We start from the raw sequence: 15562 nt of genomic DNA, 5'->3' as shown, positions 1-15562 counted from the left end.
GGGGCACCAACCACTCACAGCCAGTGGGGGGGCACCACATGACAGAAACTTTAAAAATATTTTTCGTGAATGTTTGTACACTTCAAATGGTTATACACTTGACATTGTTAAATAGTCATATATAATTCATTATGAACACTAATTTCATAAGAACAACAACAATAATCATAATTCTGAGCAAGAGTGGCCTATGTGACCATTAACCCCCCTTTCCTCAACCTGTCAGTTGAGCCAGTCCACCTACGGTGAAATGTATCAATTTTTTTTAAAACCACGGTAGAAATGAAAAATGGACAGATATCAATTGAGTGGTTGTGCAAAGAGAAAATTTAAAAAAGAGAAAGACTCCAGGCGTGTAGCTGCAATTAAAAATGTTCCAGTGTTAGATCGTTTTTTTAAATAAAAACATCGACAACTGCTGTCACTACCAGCGCTGAAGCCGAAGCTAGTGAAATCAGCGATGCTAGTGAGGGAGATGGCCCTGCGAGCACTAGCCGGGGAGATGCCACAACCACAGCCGGTGTTAGCCGAGGGGTCGGCGACGACGAGGATCCCCTTGAGACATACAAATATATGCTGCTCATTTTTGAATAAGACATTTCAATATGCCTACATGCATATCGTTGGTTGTTTTCAGTGAATTTGATGGGCTGATGTAGCCTACTTAATACATTTTCAATGAGGAAGAATGACCTTGTTTACTATTGTTTATGTATATGCTACTATTTTTGACAGCAAAGGGCAAGGTTTGTGAGTGTGTGCAGGAGGTTACTGAACGCGTGCGCGCAGTGTGTGTGTGTGTGTGTGTGTGTGTGGGGGGGGGGGGGGGGGCGGCACTTGAGGTATAGTGCCCAGGGGCACCGCATTGGCTTAATACGGCACTGAGTACGCCTGTCATTATAGTGCGGACTTTCCATAGCATAGAAAATCGCTACGTTTCAATTTGTGTAACTGAACTTGTTTCATATCACTGGTCATATAAACCTACGTAAACAGGAAAAACGTGGAAGAGTTTGGTCGCATCTAACTACAGCCCCAAAAAATACCGTTGGCCATACTGAGCCTAGCTACATTGCTAACAGGAGTGACGGCGCGTCTGACTGCGTCTGACTGACTGGGAGGTCGCGCAAAGCTCGGATAGGTACGGAGCAGCTCGTCTCAATTCAGATAAGAACATATTTCATTATGGAAGTACGGTGGACTGTTCCTTTAAGTTCCACAACAGTAAATCTAAGTATAAACTGATAAAAACTGGTGTCCTTTTTTAATTAATAAAAAGGTTATTATTGGCAAAATGATTTGGCATAAGGGAAATAAAACACTTAATGATGTCATAAAGGTGGTACAGTTATTAGCACAGTCACCTCACAGCAAGAAGGGTCTGGGTTCGAACCTCACAGCCAAAAGGGGCCTTTCTGTGTGGAGTTTGCATGTTCTCCCTGTGTCTACGTGGGTTTGCTCTGGTTTCCTCCACAGTCCAAAGACATGCAGTTAGGCAAACTGGCTACTCTAAATTGTCCATGACCAAAAGCAGTACAGCAGAGGAGGGGCTAGCTGGCTGTACTTACTTAGCCAAGAAACCCTAGGAAAGGGACCCAACCCAGAACGCACTGGACGGGTGAAGAAGAAGAATGATGTCATAGGAAAATAATCAATTTTGGGATGGTAACAACATCTCAAAGCTTCAGAGTTCATTCAAAGCTGACAAAAATATATTGACGGTGGGTGCCCTCGCATACATTTCCATTCATTCTTCAGAGAAACTATCATTCATGAATCCAATACAATTATTTACAGTAGCTGAGTAGTTGAGATCTACTCAACAGTGTCTCTCTGGGATTTGAAAGCTTTCTGGTCACTAGCATAGAAGTGTTGAGTGAAACACTGATAATGCTGACAGTATGTTGCGTTCCTTCGATCTTTCCTGATAACTCAAGGCCTGCCCTAGTGTCAGTATGCTGACATAGTAACAACAGGATAATTACTTGGCTTTGTTTTGCAGTGGGTCAGAGAACCCAAGCTGTCACCCATCTTAAAAAAGCATAATTATAGAGTGTCGAATGCCAAATGATACTCATTAAAGCTCTCAACTAAAACAACAATCCATACAGTTGCAATTTTATAGTTGTTCGTGAAAGGTTTTTTTTTTTAGAAGAACTTTAAATGAATCAGAAAGACAGTATTTCCAGAGTGTTTTGTACCTTCTTCAATATTATACCCAAGTCGAGAGCTGAAATGTTAATGCTGTTTGCATGATAATGAAATTAAATTTGGTATGGAGGAAGAGCTGTAGATCCTGGGAACTATGATGTGGTTTTCTGTTCCAGAAAGAGAAATTAACATTCAAATGGTCTAAAATGAAAGCAAAATTGTAAGAGCTCCACTGTTTGTCATTCCAGGTATTCTTTCTGCGCTTCATGCTGTATTTATTGACCATTCTCTACACGAGAGATGATTTGCCTAACATTTACAATAATTATAAAGACGCAGTGATCAACAATGGAAAATGACTGATCCAGGTAGGAACAGATAGAGAAAGTACCCTGGAGACCACTTAATTCATATATCTATCACCAGTGAAATGCTTTATAAGGGTTTTCTGCTTTCAATTGAAAAAGCATCAGTTAACTCACTGGGTATGGCTGAACAACAGTCAAGAGGATTGATTCCTTACAGCTCCTGTGAAGAGAAACAAGAAAAAAAGAAAGAAACCCCCCCACACACACATTCAAGATTATTCTTAGTGAAAGGTCTTATGTAGAAATGACAGATTATTATATGAAACATGAGGAACACGTTCATCCAACTTCTTAGACTACTACCAAAGATAGACACACAAGTCCATAACAATCATTTCAGGCAATCTCTAAAAAAAAAAGCATCATGAATAAATAAATAAATAAATAAATAAATAAATAAATTCAGTTCCTTTGAATGTTGCAAACTCCAGACTCTCATGCTGCTTCCACCAAGAGCGCATCCATGCTCTCTCGTTTCAGTCTCAGATGTTTTCTTTTTAAATTTGCATAAATGTCACTAACCTCTAGTTTTTCTCAGTCAGCTCCGTTTCACCCATCTTCATCTGTCTGGCATTTTGCTCATTATTTTGTTTTATGCCTTGTAATTATGAGACGAGACCGCATACATACAAGTGTGAGGAACAATCATGATGTTGGCTTCGACTTAATTACTTTCAACTGCCAGGAATGAGGGTGCTGGGTTTTTTATCAGTCTTTTATGTATGTATGTATGCATAGCTTGTGATAAATGGATTGATGGATGGGTGGGGTGCATGGAAGGATAAACTGAAAAATCAATGGATTGTTGGTGGATGGATGGGGAATTGATGGGTAACTAGATGAACTGGTAAATGGATCGAGTGATGCAGATGGACAGATACATGAATGGTCAGTTAAATTATGTCAGGGTGGATGGATGGATAAATGAGAAAACAGTTAAAATAGATGGAACAAATGGTGCAAAGATGGATGGATGGATGGATGGATGGATGGATGGAACATATTCTTTAGGTGACCACAGCCCTGAATAACTGCTCAGGATAAAGAAGTTAGTAAAGATGAATATATCAATGATCAGACTGCATATCAATTTGGCCAAAAGAAGAAGTGCAACTGGACAAATGAATCTTTTACCTGAACAGACACAAATGAATCAAATCACTCAAAAGACTGAGATGTCAACTCTAATGGATGGACTATGGTTGGATGGATGGATGGAAAAACAGATGGATGGATAGATGGTTGGCTTGATGGATGAATACATAGAGGGATCAATCCATTGATGGGTAGATGGACTGCTGGATGGATAGGTGGAAAAACTGATAATAATGGATAGATGAATGGGTTGACAGATGGATGAACATAAGTTTTGATTATTGGATATTTGGTCAATGGATGTATGGCTACAGAGATGGAAGAAAAAGTTAAAAGTACCTGACAAGGTCAATGACTCGTTCTCTTGGTACTGTGGCCACTTCTTCTTCATTGATCATTATTATCTCATCCCCTGGAATCAGCTTTCCTTCAGATGGGCCTCCTGTGTTTAACACACACACACACACACACACACACACACACACACACACCACGTCTCCTTTTGCTTTTGTGATTCAAAACATTATAAAAAATAGACCTGCAGTTTTTATTCAACATCCAAACACAGTGTTCGGAATCTATACTGAGCTCGACTGAACACCTACTGAGACTCTTTTTAAAAGAAAAGTGAGTGCATTAGCCTGATCTTTGTCAATGAACCCCACATTTGGGCTATAGTCACATATTGTCACTTTTAATGTTCTCCTCTCAGACACCGAGTATTCTAAGAAACCCTCTGGCTTACTTCTCTCAACTGGTATTACATGCAAAGAAGCTTTTGTTCATGATGACCACAAGGATTTCATATGCTCCATTTATTTCCCTTGGAAGTACTCTCTATAGTGTGATCATGAGTAAAAGTGCTGCATAAAGCAGTCTGATGAAGTTTTAGCTATCTCAAGTCATTCAGAAATGGTTTGCTATGGGTTCAGTATAAGGCTATTTATCACTTTGTATTTTCTCTTTCTAATGTGTACTAATTTCAAAATGCTTGTAAAATCTTCTGTTTTTGCCGGTACTACACTTCAGACTAGGCGTAGGGTGATATACTGTGATTTGGAAATCTGAAATAGTCACACTGTTAATGTTATGCTCAGGGTGCGATTTGTCAAAAAACCAGAAGGGGGGATGTTTTTTTTTTAATCATGAAACGTCACAAAATTAAGGTAACAATAGGCTAACAACTCAATAACATCTGATGATATCAAATGAATAACACTAAATGAAAACGAACACTAAACCAGAGATAGTAAATTCATCTTCCTATCTCTCTGACTAAATACACGAACACTAACACAACAAAGTTCGCATTGCTTGTCGTGTTGCTGTGATGTTTCTCTCCCTCCGGATTAAATGGACAGTGACTCGAAAATCACTAAAATACATGAATACTAAATGAACAGTTTGCTCTGATGGCGCAGTTCACATTGTGCGCAGCTTTCCGATTTAAACTGTTTTTTTTTTCTCATCCTTATACTTCCTGTTTCATGGACTGTAACGGATTTGCTTATTTAGTCATTTTAATACAGAATTTACTTTGAAATTATAATCAGACACTCCAACCCCCCCCCCCCCCCCCCCCAAAAAAAAAAAAAAATCGGCCGTGAAAAAGGCGGCATCCGCCAAAAGGCGCGCTGTTTGCATCCCTGCATAGAATGCAAAGATATTGTTATTATCTACAATGTATCTATTTGCTGGGGACGTTCGTGAACATCAAAGCTGCCACTTCGGGTCATTTTGAAAGTGAGTGCAATGTAGACCATAGAAAACTGTGTCACAACATGCCTGTCATGTCAACTTTTTTTTTTGTTTGTTTGTTTGTTTTATTGACGGGGTTGTCCCCGAGTTTTTTTTTTCAGCAGAGATAAAAACCAGAGGGGGGGATGATCCCCACCATCCCCCCCAGCAAATCGCACCCAGGTTATGCTCTACAAACAGACAATAGAGATACAGTGATCTTAGGATTAGGATTGATTTGCAATTTATTATTTATTATAATTTATCACAAATTCATTATTATTGAAAAGGGATTATTTTTGAAATTTGATTATTTTTGATTGTTATTAAAAACAGCTGGTGGGTAAAATTTAATTCAGATTGTTAAACTAATATTGAAATAGTACAGCCCCAAATCAGAAAAAGTTGGGTCGGTATGTTGAAATTGGAATTAAAGCTGAAAACAATGACTTATAAATAATCTTTGACCTTTACTGCACTCAAAACAATAGAACAGCACATGATTTGATGGTTTACCTCATGAATTTTTTTTCCTCAAAATAAACAATATTTGGTGGCACGGTGGTGTAGTGGTTAGCGCTGTCGCCTCACAGCAAGAAGGTCCGGGTTCGAGCCCCGTGGCCGGCGAGGGCCTTTCTGTGCGGAGTTTGCATGTTCTCCCCGTGTCCGCGTGGGTTTCCTCCGGGTTCTCCGGTTTCCCCCACAATCCAAAGACATGCAGGTTAGGTTAACTGGTGACTCTAAATTGAGCGTAGGTGTGAATGTGAGTGTGAATGGTTGTCTGTGTTTATGTGTCAGCCCTGTGATGACCTGGCGACTTGTCCAGGGTGTACCCCGCCTTTCGCCCGTAGTCAGCTGGGATAGGCTCCAGCTTGCCTGCGACCCTGTAGAACAGGATAAAGCGGCTAGAGATAATGAGATGAGATAAACAATATTTCAATTTAAATTCTTGCAACACATTTCAAAAATAAGTTGGGACGGTAAAGCATTTACCACTTTATAATGTTGCCATTCCTTCTCGCAACACTGAAAAGATGTTTAGGGACTGAAGACACCAAGTGATGAAGCGTTTCAGGTGTTATTTTGAACCATTCTTCCTGCAAACAGGTCTTAAGGTGTGCAACAGTACGGGGTCTTCACTGTCATTTTTCATTTCAAAATTCACCACACATTCTCTGTTGGGGACAGAGGGGACAGACGCCCTCTTCTTCCACAGCCATGCCTTTGTAATGTGTGCAGAATGTGGCTTTGTGTTGAAATATTTTGAAAAAGATCTTGTCTTAAACGCAGCATATGTTGCTCCAAAATCTCAAAGTACATTTCTGCATTAATGCTGCCATCACAGAAGTGCAAGTTACCTTTGCTAAGGGCACTGACACAACCCCATGCCATGACAGACTCTGGCTTTTGGACTTGTTGTTGGTAATAGTCTGGAACACTGATTCATCTGACCACAATACATGCTTCCACTGTGTGATGGTCCATCCCAGATGCCTCTGAGCCCAGACAAGTCGACAGCGCTTCTGGACACAGTTAACATAAGGCTTCCTTTTCGCACAGTCAAGTTTTAACTGGCATTTGTGGATGTAACTCCATATTGTAGTGCTTGACAAAGGTTTGCCAAAGTATTCCCGAGCCCATGTGGTTATATCTAATAAGCTATAGATGAATGACAGTTCTTGATGCAGTGCCATCTGAGGGATTGGCAGTCATGGATGTTCAGCTTAGGCTTGTGCCCTTGCCCTTTACAACCAAAATTTCTCCAGATTCCTTGAATCATTTACTCATATTATACACAATAGAGGGTGAAATATCCAAATCCCTTCCTATCTTTCTTTGAGGAACATTATTTTTAAACATTTCAATAATTCTCTCATGTTGACAAACTGGAGATCCTCAGCCCATGTTTGCTCCTCAAAGACTAGACCTTTCCTGGACACGGATTTTGTACCAAATGATGATTACAATCACCTGTTGACATCACTGGTTTCAAATCACATCATTATTTAATTGTTTTACCTCATTACTAGCCCTAAATTGCCCCGAGCTCAACTTTTTTTTGGAATGTGTTGCAGGCGTGAATGCAGGAATGGATGTCTCATCTCATCTCATTATCTCATCTCATTATCTCTAGCCGCTTTATCCTGTTCTACAGGGTCTCAGGCAAGCTGGAGCCTATCCCAGCTGACTACGGGCGAAAGGCAGGGTACACCCTGGACAAGTCGCCAGGTCATCACAGGGCTGACACATAGACACAGACAACCATTCACACTCACATTCACACCTACGGTCAATTTAGAGTCACCAGTTAACCTAACCTGCATGTCTTTGGACTGTGGGGGAAACCGGAGCACCCGGAGGAAACCCACACGGACACGGGGAGAACATGCAAACTCCGCACAGAAAGGCCCTCGCCGGCCACGGGGCTCGAACCCGGACCTTCTTGCTGTGAGGCGACAGCGCTAACCACTACACCACTGTGCCACCCCAGGAATGGATGTATATTAACAAATGAAAATCAAGTTGACCAGATAAACCATGAAATATCTTGGGTTCATACTGTCTGCAATGAAATACAAATCAAAGTAAATTTGGAAATCACTGCTTTCTTTTTTTATTTGCATTTTCCATACTGTCTCAATTGTTTCTGATTTGGGGTTGTAACTCTGGTACTGGGCGGCATGGTGGTGTAGTGGTTAGCGCTGTCGCCTCACAGCAAGAAGGTCCTGGGTTCGAGCCCCGGGGCCGGCGAGGGCCTTTCTGTGTGGAGTTTGCATGTTCTCCCCGTGTCCGCGTGGGTTTCCTCCGGGTGCTCCGGTTTCCCCCACAGTCCAAAGACATGCAGGTTAGGTTAACTGGTGACTCTAAATTGACCGTAGGTGTGAGTGTGAATGGTTGTCTGTGTCTATGTGTCAGCCCTGTGATGACCTGGCGACTTGTCCAGGGTGTACCCCGCCTTTCGCCCGTAGTCAGCTGGGATAGGCTCCAGCTTGCCTGCGACCCTGTAGAAGGATAAAGCGGCTAGAGATAATGAGATGAGATGAGATGAGAACTCTGGTACTTAAAATAACTATTTTCTCCATCATCATCATCATCATCCTTGTTATCATCATCATGAAGAAATGGGAGGCCGAACCCAGATATTGAAGAATGTAGGCCACATATCAATTAGAAAATACAAAATTGTATTGCATTGCATCGTATTGTAGCAGATTCAATGGTACCATCAAATATTGTATTGTTACCTTAATAATCAAATCATATTGTATTGTGTGGAAGCCTGAGATTTACACATGAAATAGATTGCACCACTGTAAAAATGTACTAACAACATCTCCCTAGAGATATTCTCCAAGCTTTAAGTAGAGGCAGCTTGGTTTTAAAGAGGAAATATCAGCAAAACCGTGCTATTGGGCTGGATAGTTATTAGTTATTGTGAAATTTTCAGACTATTTTTTTGTGCAACAAAAGTATACTCTTGTTTACCTGGCGTGACGGAGCGCACCACTACAGGTTTTTCACTACCAGCTACAAAGCCGAAGCCTAGCACAGGATCTCTCCTCATCTCGACTCGACGAGGAGCAGGAGGAAGGACCTGAACACCCTCCACACGCATCTCCTCCAGAGAATTGCTCTGAGACGCTTGACTACAGAAAGGAAGAGATTGGATTGGATTATGCGAGAGAGAAAAACATCTATACAGCAACCAACACACTCATAAGCACACATGAACATTTACTACCACTGTGATCACTTTTAGCAGTTTACCAACCTTAAAAATGCTCAAATTCTTTTATCTTTCTTTAAAAGTGAGTGAAGAAGAACATAATTTTCATTATCTGGATTTCTGTAAAGGTGTTTTGTGACAATGTCCCTTGTTAAAGTGGTTTATGAATAACATTGAATTGGATATTGACACCCACCCAGAAAACAAATAACATGCAAGATTGAATATTTAGATCTTAGACATACACTAATTGAACACTTTACTTGGAAGACCTGCACACCGACTCATTCATGCAGTTATCTAATCAGCCAGTCATGTGGCAGCAGTGTAATGCATAAAATATTCTGTAATGTTCATATCAACCATCAGAATGAGGAAAGATAAGATCTCATTGATTTTGACCATGGCATGATTGTTGGTGCCAAATGGGATGGTTTGAGTATTTCTGGAACTGCTGATCTCCTGATATTTTCATCCAAAACAGTCTCTAGAGTTGACTCAGAATGGTGTGATAGAGAAAAAAAAACAATGAGTGAGCGGTATTTCTGTGGAAAGAATCACTTTTTGTTACGAGAGACGTCAGTGGAGAATGGCCAAACTGACAGAAAGGTGACAGGAACTCAGATAACTACTCTGTACAATTGTGGTGAGCAGAAAAGCATATCAGAATGCACAAAATTCATGAACCTTGAGGTGGATAGGCTACAACAACAGAAGACCACTTTGGGTTCCACTTCCGTCAGCCAAGAACAGAAAGCCGCAGCTGCAGTAAATACAGGCTCAACAAAACTGGAGAGTTGAAGACTGGAAAAAAAAATGTAGCCATGTCTGACGAATCTCAGTTTCTTCAGAGGCACACAGATTGTAGGGTGAGAATTCAGTGCCATCAGCATGAACTGATGAACCTAACCTGCCTTGTGTCAGTATTCCCCACACCATTACACAACCTCCACCAACCTGGACTGTATATATAAATCCAGTACCAGTCAAAAGTTTGGACACACCTTCTCATTCAGAGATTTTTTTCTGCATTTTGACTATTTTCTACATTGTAGAACACTGAAGACATCAAAATCAGATTTTAGATTATTCGACGTAGCCAGTGTTTACCTTGATGACACTTTGCACACTATTGGCATCATTTTAACCAGCTTCATGACGTAGTCACCTGGAATGCTTTTCAATTAACAGGTGTGTCTTGTGGGCGGCACGGTGGTGTAGTGGTTAGCGCTGTCACCTCACAGCAAGAAGGTCCTGGGTTCGAGCCCCGGGGCCGGCGAGGGCCTTTCTGTGTGGAGTTTGCATGTTCTCCCCGTGTCCGCGTGGGTTTCCTCCGGGTGCTCCGGTTTCCCCCACAGTCCAAAGACATGCAGGTTAGGTTAACTGGTGACTCTAAATTGACCGTAGGTGTGAGTGTGAATGGTTGTCTGTGTCTATGTGTCAGCCCTGTGATGACCTGGCGACTTGTCCAGGGTGTACCCCGCCTTTCGCCCGTAGTCAGCTGGGATTGGCTCCAGCTTGCCTGCGACCCTGTAGAAGGATAAAGCGGCTAGAGATAATGAGATGAGATGAGGTGTGTCTTGTCAAAAGTTAATTAGTGCAATTTCTTGCCTTCTTAATGCATCAGACATCAAACAGTAAATAGTAAATAATAAAAACACAGTAAATAGCCCTATTCTACACCACAACTGTAGTAATCCATATTATGTCAAGAACCACTCAACTAAGTAAAGAGAAATGGCATCCATGATTACTTTAAGACATGAAGTGACTTTTAATTCAAATTATAATAAGTTCTATAAAAGTTCATATGAGAACTTTAAATGTTCCTTTTATATATAATCAACTGTTTAAAATTTGCAGATGTTAAAAGGGAATTGAAGAACTGAAAAGCACACATTAACAGTTTTGGTTTAAATGGGATATTAGCTGCATAATAACTGTATTACTGATGTAACCACATTGAATTTTATTATTTTTTTAAAATGTGTTAATCTTAAGCACAGCGTAAACAACCGCAGAAGACAGCAACGTTAATGTTTACCCAGCTGAAATGAAATGGATGGGAGATTTGGGAATAACAGGGTGCCAGATTGCTCTGCTTTCAAAGCACATGAGCTCAGGTTGCTTGGGAAAGAGTCATTTCCAGAAGCATGTGAGCCACCTGCTGCAGAGAATATTCCCTCGGTTTCTCTTGAAGCCAGAGGAAAGTAATACTCCTTTAGTTATTAACTTATTCTCTTGTGTAGGGACAGAAAAACCTTCCAAAAATAAGATATTACTTCTTTGCTTATCTCATTTCTCGCCTATCTATTTCCCCCTCGCTCCTATAATACACATCACTGCAAATGAGAAAATTTCCAAAGGCTATGGGGTTGAAAAAACAGTTTTAAGATAAGTTGTCCCAGGAGGCTCTAGTCTGGTCGACTGAGATGTGAAATAAGTCTGCTCGACCAAATGATGTTGGACTATACCAATATACAGTACTGTGCAAAAGTCTTAGGCACACTAATTTTTTTTCATACAAACTTTGTTATAAATTTCTATTTTATGACTTCTCCATGATCGAGTCAGTACAAAAACATTTTAGAGTCCAAACGTTCGTTTTCCAGCACAAAATTAAATGTTACAGAAAAAACAAGAGTTTGTATCTGAGCAGCATACGACATAAAAGAGAGCACTTTTCAGATTAAAAAAGAAAACATAATGAAGGCTGCTGGGTTTTGGTGCAAAATGAAGAAGCGAGTATGACAGTCCAAATGTCCAGAAGAACTGTGGCTGGTTCTGTAAGATGCTCAGTAAAACCTACAGCTCATTTCCTTATAAAACTCCACTCACTGTACCTGAGACTATTTTTTTTTAAAACAAAGGGTCGTCTCACACCAAATATTGACGTTGTTTAATTTATTATGGCTTATTGCTGTTTATAGTATTTTTTTAATGTTGAAACATTTCATTTCATTAAGCTATTTGTGGTCTACAGCATTTCTTTACATGTGCCTAAGACTTTTGCACACTACTGTATATATATATATATATATATATATATATATATATATATATATATATATATACACCGTATACACAACCCCAATTACAAAAAAGTTGGAACAAAGTACAAATTGTAAATAAAAACGGAATGCAATAATTTACAAATCTCAAAAACTGATATTGTATTCACAATAGAACATAGACAACATATCAAATGTCGAAAGTGAGACATTTTGAAATTTCATGCCAAATATTGGCTCATTTGAAATTTCATGACAGCAACACATCTCAAAAAAGTTGGGACGGGGCAATAAGAGGCTGGAAAAGTTAAAGGTACAAAAAAGGAACAGCTGGCGGACCAAATTGCAACTCATTAGGTCAATTGGCAATAGGTCATTAACATGACTGGCTATAAAAAGAGCATCTTGGAGTGGCAGCGGCTCTCAGAAGTAAAGATGGGAAGAGGATCACCAACCCCCCTAATTCTGCGCCGACAAATAGTGGAGCAATATCAGAAAGGAGTTCGACAGTGTAAAATTGCAAAGAGTTTGAACATATCATCATCTACAGTGCATAATATCATCAAAAGATTCAGAGAGTCTGGAAGAATCTCTGTGCGTAAGGGTCAAGGCCAGAAAACCATACTGGGTGCCCGTGATCTTCGGGCCCTTAGACGGCACTGCATCACATACAGGCATGCTTCTGTATTGGAAATCACAAAATGGGCTCAGGAATATTTCCAGAGAACATTATCTGTGAACACAATTCACCGTGCCATCCGCTGTTGCCAGCTAAAACTCTATAGTTCAAAGAAGAAGCTGTATCTAAACATGATCCAGAAGCGCAGACGTCTTCTCTGGGCCAAGGCTCATTTAAAATGGACTGTGGCAAAGTGGAAAACTGTTCTGTGGTCAGATGAATCAAAATTTGAAGTTCTTTATGGAAATCAGGGACGCCGTGTCATTCGGACTGAAGAGGAGAAGGATGACCCAAGTTATCAGCGCTCAGTTCAGAAGCCTGCATCTCTGATGGTATGGGGTTGCATTAGTGCGTGTGGCATGGGCAGCTTACACATCTGGAAAGACACCATCAATGCTGAAAGGTATATCCAGGTTCTAGAGCAACATATGCTCCCATCCAGACGACGTCTCTTTCAGGGAAGACCTTGCATTTTCCAACATGACAATGCCAAACCACATACTGCATCAATTACAGCATCATGGCTGCGTAGAAGAAGGGTCCGGGTACTGAACTGGCCAGCCTGCAGTCCAGATCTTTCACCCATAGAAAACATTTGGCGCATCATAAAATGGAAGATACGACAAAAAAGACCTAAGACAGTTGAGCAACTAGAATCCTACATTAGACAAGAATGGGTTAACAGTCCTATCCCTAAACTTGAGCAACTTGTCTCCTCAGTCCCCAGATGTTTACAGACTGTTGTAAAGAGAAAAGGGGATGTCTCACAGTGGGAAACATGGCCTTGTCCCAACTTTTTTGAGATGTGTTGTTGTCATGAAATTTAAAATCACCTAATTTTTCTCTTTAAATGATAGGTTTTCTCAGTTTAAACATTTGATATGTCATCTATGTTCTATTCTGAATAAAATATGGAATTTTGAAACTTCCACATCATTGCATTCCGTTTTTATTTACAATTTGTACTTTGTCCCAACTTTTTTTGGAATCAGGGTATATAAAATTTGTGTTGATGAGCTCTTCGCAAAATATGAGCGCAATGTCTATCATTCTTTTGAAGGTCAAATTGACCCCATAAATATATTCTGTATTATTTTTAAAAAGGTCCTTCGAGCTGTTAAGCTAAAGCCTTTATGCTGACATGCAGGTTGTCTTCCTCTGTAAGCAGGGCTTTAGTAAAATAAACCTGAACTGGTTTTTGTGATGATGCACATGCCATGAAAGATCATGTCTTATGTGGTTATGTGGTGTAGAGACTTTATCTATCCCTGGGTTAATTGTGGGGGGATCCCAATTGGAAAAAAATGCATTTTTGTTTGTTTTTGTATTTGTTATTCAGTTTAAATTATAAATCAGCACTTGGTAAGTAAGTGTATTTTTATTTATTCACTGTTCAATTTCCAAGACGGAAGTTAGTTGTATGATAAACAGCTGGCCAACAGATTTCAATTTTTTTTTACCTTTTTGACCATTTTGTTATTCATTCACTCCACCAATCATAAATCTGGTCAATCGTCAATAGGTTTGTACGCATCATCAACTATCATCAAGTGTATGCGTTGAAATAATAAACAATATAAACACCACATATCTATATATTACTGGAATTTCCAACTTTGGATTAATAAAGTGGGCGGCACGGTGGTGTAGTGGTTAGCACTGTCGCCTCACAGCAAGAAGGTCCGGGTTCGAGCCCCGTGGCCGGCGAGGGCCTTTCTGTGCGGAGTTTGCATGTTCTCCCCGTGTCCGCGTGGGTTTCCTCCGGGTGCTCCGGTTTCCCCCACAGTCCAAAGACATGCAGGTTAGGTTAACTGGTGACTCTAAATTGACCGTAGGTGTGAATGTGAGTGTGAATGGTTGTCTGTGTCTATGTGTCAGCCCTGTGATGACCTGGCGACTTGTCCAGGGTGTACCCCGCCTTTCGCCCGTAGTCAGCTGGGATAGGCTCCAGCGACCCTGTAGAACAGGATAAGCGGCTACAGATAATGGATGGATGGATTAATAAAGTGCTCTCTCATATCAGCTAACACGCTGTACAAATAATAGTTGCAATACACTTTGTGGTTAAAAGTGGGTTTACTGTGCTTAAAATCAGATCTGTGGCAGGAAACACACAAATTTAATTGAACTCTACCAATTCTGCCAAGAAGCATGGACAAATATCCAACCAGAATTCTGTTAGAAGCATGCTGGTGGCGACCAAACCCATCTGGTCAAATTGAAACTTGTTAAGGAACATTTAGCCAACTACAGTACTCTCCATGATTATTGGCACCCCTTGTAAAGATTAATAAAAAAGGGTTAGAAAAAATCCACCTTTCGGTGAAGTCGCTTCATCTCACACTGAAAAAATTAGAAAAATCCAATCTTTAATTGAAATAACTTTATTCAGAGAGAAACAAATCCCTCATCAAGAAATAATTATTTTCAACAGAAACATGTGCCACTATTATTGGCATCCTTGCATTTACTGTAAAAGGTCATACTGTTCTCATTTTTTCAGTGTGACATGAAGCGACTTCACCAAAAGGTGGATTTTTTCTAACCCTTTTTACTCATACCCTTTTTATAAGGGATGCTAATAATCATAGAGGGCACTGTTTTAGGTGTGCTGTATGTAAGTACTTGACTCTGTAAGTTTAATTTAGACCCCCCGCCCAAAAAAAAAGGGGAGAATTGGATTTATCCATAACCACTTATCCTGTGCAGGTTCGCAGGAGCCTATCCCAGCTGACTATGAATGAGAGGCGGGGTACACCCTGGACAAGTCACCAGATCTTCACAGGGCTGACAT

At 40.4% G+C, this 15562-nt stretch overlaps 1 protein-coding gene across 2 annotated transcripts in view; it reads right to left on the bottom strand.

Annotated features, from left to right (window-relative positions):
- Window positions 1–15562, bottom strand: part of LOC132866141 (FERM and PDZ domain-containing protein 4-like) — a 132434-nt gene that overhangs the window by 31090 nt on the left and 85782 nt on the right. The window contains exons 3-5 of one of the 2 annotated variants that reach the window (XM_060898736.1): window positions 8838–8998; window positions 3954–4056; window positions 2634–2679 (exon numbers count right to left, since the gene is read on the bottom strand). In XM_060898736.1, coding sequence (XP_060754719.1) covers window positions 2634–2679; window positions 3954–4056; window positions 8838–8998 — 310 coding nt within the window. Of the gene's footprint in view, window positions 1–2633; window positions 3671–3953; window positions 4057–8837; window positions 8999–15562 lie in introns of those variants that run through there. The other variant, XM_060898735.1, reaches the window with a different exon arrangement.

The sequence above is a fragment of the Neoarius graeffei genome, chromosome 18 (assembly GCF_027579695.1).
Source record: "Neoarius graeffei isolate fNeoGra1 chromosome 18, fNeoGra1.pri, whole genome shotgun sequence".
In the NCBI taxonomy this organism is placed as follows: Eukaryota; Metazoa; Chordata; class Actinopteri; order Siluriformes; family Ariidae; genus Neoarius; species Neoarius graeffei.
This window is presented reverse-complemented; position numbering and strand designations above follow the sequence as displayed.